This window comes from Anopheles marshallii, chromosome 3 (assembly GCF_943734725.1).
Source record: "Anopheles marshallii chromosome 3, idAnoMarsDA_429_01, whole genome shotgun sequence".
NCBI classification, from domain to species: Eukaryota; Metazoa; Arthropoda; class Insecta; order Diptera; family Culicidae; genus Anopheles; species Anopheles marshallii.
Window position 1 is genome coordinate 47980725 of NC_071327.1, and position 14225 is coordinate 47994949.

The 14225-nt window shown below is 40.9% G+C and overlaps 4 protein-coding genes across 4 annotated transcripts; 3 read left to right on the top strand and 1 right to left on the bottom strand.

The window, feature by feature from the left end:
• The first annotated feature begins 6402 nt into the window (after positions 1 to 6402).
• LOC128712711 (larval cuticle protein A2B-like) lies at positions 6403 to 6831 on the top strand. Its single transcript, XM_053807596.1, has one exon. It carries the CDS (start codon positions 6403 to 6405, stop codon positions 6829 to 6831), a length of 429 nt encoding a protein of 142 aa, XP_053663571.1.
• A 2503-nt stretch (positions 6832 to 9334) lies between these two features.
• LOC128711332 (uncharacterized) lies at positions 9335 to 10170 on the top strand. The gene is made up of 2 exons (XM_053806201.1): positions 9335 to 9349; positions 9427 to 10170. Exons 1-2 carry the CDS (start codon positions 9335 to 9337, stop codon positions 10168 to 10170), a joined length of 759 nt encoding a protein of 252 aa, XP_053662176.1.
• Positions 10171 to 12301: 2131 nt separating this feature from the next.
• LOC128712712 (larval cuticle protein A2B-like) lies at positions 12302 to 12880 on the top strand. Its single transcript, XM_053807597.1, has 2 exons — positions 12302 to 12307; positions 12383 to 12880. Exons 1-2 carry the CDS (start codon positions 12302 to 12304, stop codon positions 12878 to 12880), a joined length of 504 nt encoding a protein of 167 aa, XP_053663572.1.
• Positions 12881 to 13426: 546 nt separating this feature from the next.
• On the bottom strand, positions 13427 to 14225 carry LOC128712713 (uncharacterized). The gene is made up of 2 exons (XM_053807598.1): positions 14217 to 14225; positions 13427 to 14140 (listed from the first exon to the last, which is right to left on the bottom strand). The coding sequence occupies exons 1-2, from the start codon at positions 14223 to 14225 to the stop codon at positions 13427 to 13429; spliced, it is 723 nt and encodes a 240-aa protein (XP_053663573.1).

Consider the following 14225-nt stretch of genomic DNA (forward strand, 5'->3'; position numbering starts at 1 on the left):
AAATCTCATACAGGAATGAGTCGTCGGCGTTTTTGTTACGGGACAGCATCAGCATCGGGGGAAAGAATATCAGCAACAGTAAATCGATATGGTGCTTTTCCCGATTGTGCTGCTGTGCCTCAACAAAAACGATGCTTTTGCTACGACACTCATCTAACACCTTTCACATTTACACCCTCACAACCAGTATTGCATAATTGCATTAGTTTGTATCATTAGCTGCGTAAGTCAATCGGCAGGAGAACGGGAAGTGTAAGAAGAAACCGCCGCATGTAAATAATAACAATGAAGATGCTGTTGATATCTGCCTCTTAAACATGTCCATATCATTTCTTCAATTTCTTATTGTTTGATTCCGAAACTAGTCTTCTGTGTTGTTGTGTTTTTCCTAGCTATGGAAATGTTTGCTTTATTTCTCCACGGACGAATGGAATTCGAATAAATTATGTTGTGGTATGTTATGTTAGCAGAAATTTTTGTTTTATCAGCACCTAGTGCTGGTGAGAAAACAGTACTCAAAGACAGGTGCACAGAAAGAGGTAAACAATGAAGAAATAAAGTCAAGAAAGAAGCAATTACCAACTAATATGGATTTCGTGTTGGCCCTCTTTCGTCTGCGCTATGTTAATTTACTCAATGATGTACCCTTTTCGTGCTGGAGTAAGCTGCTAATAATCACGATAACGATGAGGAATAATTAGTGTGTTCGTTAATCAAATGATTACCCTCGGCTCGGCACCATTCATCTTTCGGTACATAATCCTACCGTTCAGTGAATGTTCAATGCAGCTTTTCTGTTAATTGAACGACTGTACCTGCTTAACTGGGAAAACCTCGATGCCATAGGTTTTGGATGCCGCTGTTCAGGGTTATGGTTTTGGTTACGATTTCGCTACATTTGAATTGCAGATATCAAATAAAATCCAAATCCGCTAAATAAACCATGTAGTTGTAAAACATTTTGTTGTTTTTGAATAATTTGTTTTTCGTGTGGAATTATTTGATTCATTTGACTAATTTTTATTCTACGGAGAGCAGCGTTTTTATGTACTAAAATTTGATTCATTAATTGATTGATTTGCCGATTAAATTAAATATCTATCTTCATCACATCGTAAAATTGATTGAAAAGAAATGTTCTGCAATTTATTTTGGATCAACAGCGTTACATTTTGTTTTATGGAGTTCATACAGTTTTAGTTCAGTAGGCAATGTACTATGTATTTATTGCAAAAATAAACACAGCTACTTGAAGAAAAACATTTTCGTCATGTGGTCTCCATTCCTTTTGAACTGATGATGCAATATAAATTATTTTTGGATTATTGATGGATTATTTGAGTATTGACTTATAAGACGAGAAGGTCTGCATTTGATTCTCACACGAAAAGATGATATTTTAATATCTTGATAAATTACGTTGATGATGTATGACCCACTATCCGTGGGTAAACACGCGGAAATAAGCCATAGCTAATATAGTAGTAAAGCTTTTTAAGTTTGAAGAGAACCCACGAACATTGAGTTTAAGGTGTACTCAAAAAGTGTGCTAGTCGTAGCGAATTATCGTTTTCAAATTATACACAGTATTCATAACTTGTGTACAATTAGTACATTGGGTCATACAACATTAAAAAAAAGAAATTTCTATGAATGAAATAATATCTAACCACAGGTTTTGGAACCACAGCTTTATTGTCGAGGTTATGCTCGGGTGGGTGCTGATACCGATCTAATTTCGTTTGCGAGCCCGATTACAGATCAGGCCGTCGTGTCAGCATCCATCGCACGCACACCAGTGTAACGCAGGGTTCGGCAAGACGTACAGGACATAACTATCTATTGTGTAAATACCAAAATTTAGTGCTTAATAAAAATCAATTGATTAACGATACACAAGTGCAGCATATTGGCGGATAATGATCCATTCGTTAAAACGCCTAAATGTAGACAATTTAAGTATTGCACTACCTCCGTTGTATGCAATTTGTACTAAAAAGTATAGAGCACAATAAATTCATTGGGAATATCTCTCAAGCGCATCAATTGAACGACATTTCTTAAAGTTGATTATTTTAGTGTGATTTGTGGGGTATTTTCAACGATATTTATTGACGATATTGTCTTTCGAAGAAATATATTCAAATTAACGTTTAATCAACCGTATTATTTGGATTGTAAAATGGTGCTGAATTCGTGATGTTTAAATATCTTTTCAAAGTTTGAATTACTTAAATGGTGCTGGCCGACTTGCCGGGTTGATCGTTCGTTCAGAAAAATCATTAGTACACGATGGTACTAACGTGTCTGATAATTGTCAATTCATAGTCCACATTTAATGGTGATTTGTTTAGAGGATCTAATGCTTATTTCAAATCTATGAAACCATTTCATAATACATTAGCTCTGAGAAAGACAATTTTTATTTAGTTCATGACCATTTAGATATGATGCATTCTACAGTAATTGAATTCGTAAATGATCCGTACGAAACGTACATCATTTGACATAAAGTACTAAAATGTCTCGGAAAGGTAGCCAAACCTCTTCCAAAACTGGTCAATAAGATGCGTGAAAATACTGTGCGAAACGTTTGTCGTCCAAGCCAAATCCTAAGCCAAAGCTCGGGTGAGAAAACAGCGTTTACCTTCCATAAAGGTGGTTTGCAACTGCCGTGAGATGAATTTCATCAAACCTTGCGTCCCCGTAGAGGAGTGGAGCCACAACAACAAAAACACATGTCAGCTCAATTTCCTACCATACGCTCTAGTAGCAGCCTCAGGGCGATGGCTCTTAAAAAGGCTCAAACCAATTTGCTGCAAATCGCGACCAATTGGATTGGAGCGTGATCTTGCGTGCGAACGTCACCGATGTCCGGTCAGCGCCATACCGACAAACCGAGCAATCCGTGTAACGAGAGCCACCCTACGGCGAGCTAAATACCGTTTTATTTCTGCTAAATACGTACAATCATTCCGCCGAGCCGATTAGAAATGGTGGGATAAAAAACAATCACTAAATATGCTGTGTTCTTTCAAAAAGGGCTGCCGACCCTTTGGGCAGTTCCGTTTAAAGATTTAGAAACTATCATCGCTAAACAGACCGTCGTCCCGTGCCGCCGATGACCTCTTAACGTTGATTTGACGTGATTCATGGTTGATGTTGAATCATTACTGTTATTATCTGCGCTCGGTTTAAATATGTTTTAGCAATCCGGATCGTACACGCACAGGAGGGCACGTGGTCGGTCATGTCACCGGCTGGTTTGAGGTCCCCGACCCTAGGAGTCAACCTTTCGACTGAGAAACATTTGATGCAATCCGTTGAAATGCTCGCTAAATGCCGCAACGTGGTCATTCGATGGGAAAAGGCACACACGCCCAAAACCAATTGCTTTGCGGTGAATCCAAATAGAAGGAATGAACTCCCATCGATGATCTCGATCCTAATCGATCGTGCAGTGCTGGAAGATTGATTGGACTGTCTGTCGATCGATCATATGACGCGCAGATCGTTCACGCTGAGCTGCTGACTTCAAACCCCCGTTCGGAAACTCCACCCCGCTAAAGGGGCTGTGCAATTTTGCTCTCTTCTCCGCGCGAGAAGCCCTTTTGCCCTTCCTTTCCAACAGCTCGATACGATGCAATGAATCAATTTCATAAGAACGTCGGCATTCGGCTCGGAAACGTCGTACAGATGGAAGCCGGCTCCCAAACTAAAGCCATCACTGCTTGGCTTGGATGACATTCTCACACGTCGCACGCTACAGCTTGACGGATCGTTTCGGAAAATGGTCCCTTCAGAAATCTCGCGCCAGCAAGTGGCATGCCAGTGACGTGTTGAAATGTTTATTTGAAACTAATTTTACTCGGCTCGGTGGGGAGACCAACATTTTTGGCAATAAACCATGCTAGCTCGTGTTATTTTTTTTCTCTTTGTTTCCCATGACGCCGATGCTAACATCGAATCTCCAGCACCGTACGATCAGCGGATTTGATGGTGCGTAGAGGTCACACTGTGCGTTGCATCGCACTGGATGCGAAATTATGTGCGAAAAAGACATAAAAAATTGTTCATCAAACGATTGGCCTGCTTAGCTGGAGTGCGCCGCGGCGGACAAAAGGCAAACTCTAATCAGTAGTCTCATACAATTCGTCTCGATTCGGTGACCATCGCGATGGGTGTAGACCACTTGCACTTTTCGACAACGGGCGTGATTATGCACTGGCAAAACACAACACAAGCAGAAACAAAACGGCCGAACGCACGTGAGGAAAATTGTTTTAGAGGTACGGTGTGGTACGTGGTTACTAAACTTAATGGCCACGGATGTCATGCCAGGCTTGTTTTTGTTTCGGGGCGAGAAAATGAATCAAATTTGGAGTGCAAAATAATTGAGTGTGGCTACGTTCGGCGTGGGAAAAAATGTTCGAAGTAACCTTTCGGAGTGAGAGTTGGGAGGAGTTTATGGATGTGCGAAATAGCATCCGTCCTGGGATTTTGTAGATTTGATTGCATTTGAAAGGTGCATAAGTGAAAAAAATGAAAATGAATCACATTCAATTAACAGTGCAGTGTTTCAATGCGAAAATCATTGTTTCTAAACTGTGCGCAAAATTGACGCATTAATTTGATTCAATACTTGGCGTAATTTCAACTGGAGAAAATATTTGACGACCAAAGGGTTGTTCAAATATAAAAGGTCTAACATATCTGCTCCACTTTTACATTTAATTATTTTGAATTTAAGCTTTAATAAAATGTTACTCAACTCTCAAAATAAACGTAAAACTATCGATTTCGAATGTGCTTCGGAACGTGGAAATAAGTTGATTGATCCCATAATACGTCATACAAAAAATGTTTTTCTTTGGTATGCTTTATCAGCTAATGGAAGTAATTGCACTGAACTAAATATCAGGAAATATCCAACTTGGGCGCACGCGGACAAAACGTATATACATAGGCTAACGCGCTGTCGTGTAAAGATAAGAAACAATACGAATTATCAATGCGATCAAACTTAACTCAACAAGCTAGAAGTTTTCAAGAGAATTAGACCACAAAATCGAAAAACCAAGAATAGGGCGAATATTTACACCAAGAATATTGTTTCCATTTTCCACACATTTTAAGCAGAACATAAAAATAATAATGTGAAAACTAAGCGAGAAAAACAGGACCCAAACATTTACACTAGTTTCTACAACTACAACTACATAAAACAGCATCGAGACTTTTGCAAACGTTTCGAAATGAGAAGAAAAGGAAAGATCGGATTGTGTTCAGGACACGTTTTCATAATTACTATAATTAAGAGTAGATTGGAGTTCGTCGACTCCAAACAATATTTTATAATAAAAAAAAAAATATTTTTTATATTTTATATTTGGATTGAAAGCTTTCTATGAGCCACTTGAGAAGAATTTATCCAGAAAAAGCTTCTATTTCGGCAAGATTATGAAAAATCGAAAGATTCCATTTATACCTCTATGAATTCTAGATCGAGTTGAGAAGAAATCAGAAATGAGAAATTAGAAATGAAAATTAGGTGGCACAATTTTAGACGTTACTGGATCGTTTTCAAGTTAAACTAGAATGTGTTAAAATAGATTCGAAATCCATCCCACTTTCTACAGTGGGATGAAACAGTGGGAAATATTCTACATCCACCTTTACGCATTCCAGTTCAATTTGAAAAGAGTACAGAAATTAATATTAATTTGCAATTTGATCTAGCCAAACCTGCTCGAAATACATTGGTATAGAAGCAATCATGTACCGGTCTGATAGACTAATCACATTAATCTGAAGTGATAGAATGCGACTAAAATCTCAACAATTTTAATACAGTTTTCTTCAAGTTTTTGAAAGTTTCTAATTTTATGCAGGCATCTGAATTATGTTTACCAACGTTGTTTAAGTTTTCTTTTATTCTACTATAACAGTGCAGCAATACATTGCAGCTTATTAGTAATCTAAGCATTAAAACATTTTGCCAGCTCAATTCTTCCTTTAACGAGGCTTGTTGGGGTGATAAACTGGGCCATGCTTCTTTTAATAACTAACTTTTCATTGAGCATGCAAAGGTTCACAAGACCCTCCGTTTACTGTAAACACTGCGTTATAAGTACATCCTTCTCATCCAACCACCTTAATGGACGTGTGTACCATTTGCATATGATTTACAGCTGACCGATTCGTTAATTATAATCGATCAACGGAGCGAATGGGGCATGAAACGAAACGGATTAGAAGGTTTTCCGAAAGCTCGTACCGGGTAAAACATACTTATAAACCATACGAAACTTACTATGTCGGTTCAGTTGATTGGTTTCGCACTGTGCAGTGCAGTCCGTCCGGTTGCAATTCCTATTCTAGAAGATAAATAGAACTAACAGCATGCCAGCCCACGTACAAGCAAGTGTCCTGCAGCGTTTGATTCCGATGCTTGTACTACTGTCGATCGTTGCAGCCCTACCCGCCATATCGATGCGTCCCGATTCGAACACCATCACCAACATCAATCAACACCGATCGAACGAAGGGAAAACGCTAGCTCACACACCCCGGTACGAGTTCGCTTACGGCGTGAAGGACCCAATTACGGGCGATCACAAAGATCAGTGGGAAAAGCGAGACGGGGACCGGGTGCGGGGTGTGTACATGCTGGAGGAAGCCGACGGGACACAGCGCATCGTGGAGTACGAGGCAGACGACGTGCAAGGCTTCCGGGCGATCGTCACCATCGTTGAGCTGCCCAAGGGCACCCAGACGCAGCACGAACCGATCGCACACAGCTACAATATGCTTTTGCACACTTCAAGTTAGGGACGGTCTTGAGAGAAGCTCCAGGAATGGCCTTTACAATCGGGTAATACATCTTCCCGATCACATCATAGACTCAAATTGGATCGAACGAATAAACTCAATTAGTGACAAATAAATGCCGATGAATCGATCCAACCGATCGATGAATCAATTAACGTCCTGCTGCGTAATGCGTCGTTTGAGATTAGTTTGCCTATATGGAACCATTGCCGAACGTCCTATCGAGAAATAATACAGCTGCATATGTTGAGCATAATAAAGCCTCCAATTCAATGCTTCTTAAAATCGGCTAACCACAGCACAAGCCAATCATTAGCGGAGAAGAAGTTGCGTCGAATTTGCGTCTTTCCAGTACACATCAGTGCGTGTGCCTGATTACCGCGGACATTCTTCAATGAATGCACCCGCTTGTTGCAGTGGAGCCTCACTGCAAAATAAATATGAAACTCTTGTGCCGCTTCCAGGCCCACCTGAAGCTGCAATCATTATTTTTTTCGCAACGGTTACACCTCATTAGGGTAAGCTGTACGGTTCGGGGTTTGCAGAACTAGGCAACCTCATCAGAGCCCACTTCAACTGTTGCAGGGTGTCACATATCGAATCAAACGAGGCACCGCCAAATGGCAAAGGTTCTTCAGCTTGGAAAAGGTTTGGAAATTGTACCGCGTCCGTGAGCGTCATTCCTGGGTGTATTCTGTTGCCTTTCGTGCCACTTCAGCTTTGTGCCACTGGATTCAACCGGCACGAATCATCGTGTTTACTTAATTATCCAAAGACTGCTGCTCGGCACTATCAGACATGCAAGAAAGTGTCTTTTCCCGTCTCGCGGTCCGTAGTCGCCCGTAGCTTGGCGAGGTGTAGGGATCAGCGTCTTAAAAAGGGGTTTCCCTGCAAAAGGTAAATTCCACATATTTCTGACTCCCGTTCGAGTTTGCGTATCGGGTAGGTGATTTTTTTTCTATTGGAAATGGAACTATAGCAGTGCATGGTGCATGGTGAATAATTAACGCTAGTCTTCGTGGTGATGACTAAATAAATGAAAACTATTTCAAACACCTTACAGGGACACAGTTACGTAAGCGAAGGATGTGTAGCGTATGGTATGAGATCAATTTACCTACTTTGTAAAGACTTATTTTACTTTTGATTTATTCAAGAAGAATTGTATTGCTTAAATCTGTTGGAATCTTAATCTAAAGTACAATTCACATTAGATTGGAGGCATTTCTTTCTACGAACAGTAAAAGGGCACCTTGTTCCGGGTGTACTAGACCGAACATTATTTGTTTAATAAGAAAACAACTATTCTTCTTCTTTTTTATTGGTACAGCAACTACAAGAAGTTTAGGCTTGACATTTCTGACTCTCTTTAATTTGATTTATCCGTAGCTTAGGGATGGGGTTTTTGGACAAGTCCTGATGTGTGACGACCAGTGCCGATGCAAATTAAACCTTCTGGCCGGATCGGAATTTGTAAAATTGCGTTTTTTAAAGTTGTTCAATATGTTAAATGTAACAACATACACAAATCTATGTGCTTGATTTAATACACACATAGTTTGCAACGATTATTAATTCTATTGCAGTTTTAAATAGCAGCAAACGTATTTTTACTATTTTTAATTGACTGCAGCAACAGTAGCAGGAAACCAATCTAAAAATAAAGTTGTTAATTATCTGATCTTAAAAACACTTCACCAGCAAACAAGTTTCCTAAATGTGTTCGTTTTCACTTTTTAAAGCATGTGAACCACTCATGCTCAACCCACTATTAAACGATCGCACCATCGAACCGTACGACAGCACCCGATCTGCCACGAAAACGAATCGCTCGACCCGGCACCGGCTCCGAAGGCTCAGGGTTTAAAACTGACCAAAAACGCACAAAACACATCGAAAGTGTTGATCACACTCGATTAATCCTTCGGCGCACAAAGTCGCCCCAGATTCAGCCGGCGCTCGATCAACCATAGCCGAGAACAAGCCTCCACAAAGCGGGGGTGTTTATACGCTATGTTCCTACTAATATGTCTTAGAACGCTAGGTGCCTTAGAATGGTGGGAGGAAGGTGGACGTTGAGACGGCACTGATGGTGGCGTCGGTACGCAATATGAAACTCTCGCCTAGTGGTGGTCAAACAAGAGGAAAGCGAAACGATGCAGCATGGGGATGCCGATGAAACATGCGGAGCATGTCGGAAGTGAATCTAGGCCGAAAACCGTTGGTCAAATTTGACCGGTCGAACATTGTTCATTCGTCTGGCAGACGAGTGCGGGTGCATCGTAGCTGATCGTAGCTAGCACATTTCGATCTAGTCACTATAAAAGTTTGCGCAACCCCCAGTTGCTGTATCAGTTCCTTACCGTCGATCGTACCGCTTAAATCGTAGCTGTGTTGTTTTACTAAACCGTGTGAGTCGCTGAGCTAGTTCTAATTGCTTACAGCCGTATATTAAAGAGTTTCTTGGGGTAGATTTGCACAAAAAAACACCGACCTGAGAAAAATGTCCAGCGCAAAGGTGAGCATGACGCACGGCTATGAAATGCCTGGGTATCGTTAGTGACGTGATGTGCTATTTAACACGTGTTCCTATAGGTTATTCTGCTGATCGGTGTTGTGATGCTGTTTGGGCTTAGTGGGTCGGTAGCTCAGACTAGTTCTACGAAAGATGGCTCGGCGGCGAAGGACAACGTTACCGAAATGCCCACCGTTACGGAAAGTGAGCTTACTACGGAGCGGTTTAACGCCAGCCGTGTTCTAAACGCGATCCGATCAGAAATCGAACGTCGCCGTACCGAACGGCGGGAGCGAACTCTCCAAAGAACTCAAGAGCGACGGGAGCAGATCCTGCGAACGCTGGACAGCTTGAGCGAACGTCGTCGCGAATTCGAGCTGCGACGTCAGGAAGCTGTGCAAGATGCCGAAGCCCTCAAGGAGGCTCGTCGCCAGGATATGGAGGCACGACGAGTGGGAAGACTGCCCCAGCGTGAACGTGAGCGTGTCAACCGTGCTCGGCTGGACCAGCTGTCCGAACAGACCACACCGGAGGAGAACGAAATTGAAGACACCATCGAAGGGGTGGGAGGTAGTGAAGAAGGATCGGAAGTGGTGCAGCGGGTCCGTAACCTGTTACTAATCGAGGAAGCGGGCGGTAATTTGCGATTGATCGATTTAGACACCGAGGAAGGCCAACAGTATGTGTTGAACGGTGGTGTTAAACGTGGACAGAGTGGGGAGATTACTGAGATGGAACAGGAGGCCGAAAGTGACGAAGGTGACAAGCAGAAGGAGGGTGAAGATGAGGCGGGCAAGCTGAAACTCAAGACGGGTCAAATTTAGAAGAGAATAGCACGAGAAAACCCATCAGTGTTTGAATATTTAGATAAGTAGTTCCTGTTTCATCGTGTATCGTTCATCGTATATTTATCATTCGTTATGTTCCAAATGCCATTAAAATAATAATTTTTGAAATAAAAATTTAGAAAACGAAAGCATGAAGTAAATTTATAGTTTTTCAGTAATCAGTGCACAAATATTATCACACGTATTATTCTTATCGGGGTAGGAATCATACTTACAGGTTTTTTTGCTCAATGACAGTTTTTAATTTTAGGAACAACATTCCGTAGAATCGAAAATATATTTTTAGAAATTATTTAAATAATTGACGACTATAATATTTGTTTGATATTTTATCAGAAATGTGCACTAACCCTTAAGAATATCAGAGTGTTTCTACCCAGCTACATTCCAGCGTATGAAATAAGCAAATGTCAGATTGTATTTATAAAACTAAACTAATTTCTAAGAGCCTTTACAACCAACAACACTGGGTGAGCCAATGTTGGTCAATTTAGTAGTATTTCGTAAATCCAGTCCAAAAACTGAGTATCAAAAATGATAGAAAATTATACTGTAATAGACTCTGATGGTTTACATGAAAAATTATAAACAACGGTAAATTAATGCTTTGCTCACAAATCAAAGAAAATAATTAAATAGTAAAAGTTTACATGGAAAAATATAATATTCATTCATTAAGTATTCATTAAGAAATCACGAAATCTTATGATGTTCAAATTAGATTCATGCCTCAGTCCCGGGTTTAGGTTACATTCTTGATAAATTGTAAAATTTCATTCCATTTGGATTAACATTTCGCACCCCTGGAATGTAGAAGGTTACACCTCAAAACCGTTCAAATAATCACATAATTAATGGTTATAAATTCAAATAATCTAAAATATTTTACTATTTTGAGGTGGTTATGCTTCGTGTTTTATCTATAACTAATAAATAATTTCATAGAAACGTCATCTTTATAAATCGTTTAATTTACATAACTTGTATTAAAACAAACTTTAAGACTAAATGACAGTCATGAAAAAATGAAACCATACAACTAAAATAAATAACATTGAGACAGTTCAATAAAATGACTTAGTACGTAGTATTTATGCTTCAACTTTAAACTTAACCTTTAACGCATGAAAGAGACCCAAATGAATAATTTACTAAGACTACTATATCTTTCACCGAAAACCCCCAAATAATTATCCATACCATTCCAATACAATTGTACCAAACCTTGCATTGTTGCTCCCTTTTGAGGTGCAAATTTCGACACTGACCTACAAACTGGAGCACCCAAACCCTTCCAGATTGCCCATAAACCTTCCCATCCCTCTTTCCAACCACAATTTCAGTCAACGACACCTTTGCCCGTGTTACCTTTTTTTCACTCTCACCTTCGACTCATGCTCACCATGGCATCAATCATCGTCGTTCATGATGGAAGGGCCGGTGCATGTCGAGCGTTACGGTCGAGAAAATTATGTTGCCCAAGTGTACATTAACATTTCCCACTTTTATTGGTCGCAGTAGGTGCCACTTCCGTTTCAGCAACGGATTTGCACATGTTCGGGCACCGGACCACGACGGCTAAAGCGATCACTTCCTATTTAAATCGGAAGCAAAACACTTTTGTGTACTTTTGTTGGGTGATTTAAAATTGAAAACACCTTTCGCTAGTGCGCTCGATTGAAGCGTTGTATATGAAAATTTTCTTCGCAACAATGGGAAACTGTTTGACTTAGTTCATGGTGCGTGAGTAGGCAAACACCTCGAAGAAATGCAAAGCTGTTCAACCTTGGTGTGAGATCACTGGCCAATGCGAGGAAAGTAGGGCGCCAGTGTTGTGTGCTGTGCCTCGGGTGCGTATCGTTCAGCATAGATGCGTTTCGTGGGATAAATCATGAGCTTTTGAGAACTGTACTTGTATGCTTAGCTTCGATTTTGCATTTTTAATAGAAGATGAATTCCCCCGCCCAGAATACATCCAGATACATCCAGCACGGGTTGAAGGGCAGTATTTCTGAGTATAAAAGGTAGATATTGCAGAGATGTTGCCATCAGTCATCAAAAGTTCTAGCTTCTTATCGTAACAGAAAACTCCAACTTCAAACATAAAATGAAGGTAGGCGTGGTAGTTGATTAGTGTTTTTTGTAGTCTTATCTTATAATTAATCATGTAATATGTTTATCCTTTCAGCTTCTGGCCCTACTAGTCACGGTAGAATGTTTATACTGTGCCTACGCACAGGACGAAAAAGTTGAAGAGCGCAAACTTATTTCGTATGAAACGAAAGTCTTTCACAAAATTCCAGAACATACAATAGTTGAGGAGAAAATAGAAGAACTTAAAAAGGTCCCCATACTTGAGAAAAAAGGCGAGACCGGTGAGGAAAAGTCTGCGATTCCTAGTTACGAGTTCGGCTATGGCGTTAAAGATCCGATCAGTGGTGACCATAAGGATCAGTGGGAAAAGCGTCACGGTGATCACGTGAAGGGTGCGTATCGGTTTGACGAATCGGACGGTACGCAACGCGTGGTAGAATATGAAGCAGATGGCAAAAAAGGCTTTGAAGCGACTGTGAAGAATATCGAGCGTAAAGACACCGCCATCGAAGGTGAGGAAGCATCGATTGTGGGAAAGAAGGAGGGCAAAGTGGCTCACAGCTATAGCTACCTTAAGAGAACTGACCACTAACGGAACACTAATCAAAATGACGCAACAGTGACCTAGATACGGGAGTTGCTATATAAGCAACAAGCAGCACTTCCCAAACAACGGTGTCAATTGCAGTTCGTGAGTACATTGAACTCGCCTAGTATAATTTAATCGTACCCTATTTATGGAGCATAGTTCGGAGCGCTGATCAACAGATTGCATATAATTACAACTTCTTTCCTTCCTTCCGTTTCGGTTGATTACATGTGGCAGTTCCCAAAACGGGTGGCTTTACTTTGTAGTAGCATAATAAATATAGGATTGTATCTTTTTTACAAACGGCTGTCGATTGAATTAAATCATGGTGGGCATTTGAATGTGATGGCCATGCAATATGTATCAGTTTTTTATATATCAGTTGAAATAAAAATTTATATTGAAATTTATTACGATCAACTTCTACAGTCTCAGAGTTATGTAATGTTTAGATCTTCTATCACCCATCATATATCAGTCATCTTCCTTCTCCCCCATCAGGGTAATTTACTAAACTGTTTCATCTACATATGAACTTAAGTTAGCGCTTCAATCCACTTTTTTCAGTTTGCTGTAGCTTTGAGCTACGGGAGCATCGGAATGTCCCCAGCGAATATTACCCCGGTGACGATCATCGATACGATCGATTTCCTTTACAATTGCCTCAAATCCATTCCTGTCGTCGGCCTCATACTCAACCACACGCTTCGTACCATCGGGTTGATCGAGCGTATACTTTCCCTTCACATGATCACCGACTCGCTTTTCCCACTGCTCCTTGTTGTCACCCGTTGATGGATCATGCACACCGTAAGCGAACTCGTACAGAGGGAAATCGTTATAGTAACGATCCTTTTTTTCACCTTGCTTATCATCCGTTTGGGTCTGTTTTTCCGCGCCCAATTGTTTTTGCTGACGAGATTTTTGCTGACGGCGGCGTTCTTCACGTATCGGCAGTCGGCCTTGGGCACGTCCTATTGCTTCACGGTTGCGCTCCTCGCGATTTTCTATAGCCGACCCTTCCTGTTGACGATCGATGAACTCACGCTTACGCTCATCAGCAGCCTGTTCCGCATCCTGCTGTTTGTCTTGTTCCATCTGCTTTCCATCGGAAGTGATGCCGAAAACTTCCTCGATCGTGTTTGTTATCTGCTCCCAGTCCATTTTGGTTTTGCGATCCTGCAGTGGAGTTCCCCCTCTTTGCTGCAGGTTCTGCGGAGCTGCAGCTCCCAAAACAAGGAGAGCCGAGAGAAAAACCAAAATCTGTCCGAATTGAAAAAGCAATGGTGATACATCCAATTAGGATCTGCAAAAGTTAACCTGAAAGTTTTGAAATTACCTTAGCCAT

Bases quoted from the DNA above. Each gene is read 5' to 3' on its own strand.
- LOC128712711 (XM_053807596.1), top strand. From the start codon at position 6,403: ATGCCAGCCCACGTACAAGCAAGTGTCCTGCAGCGTTTGATTCCGATG.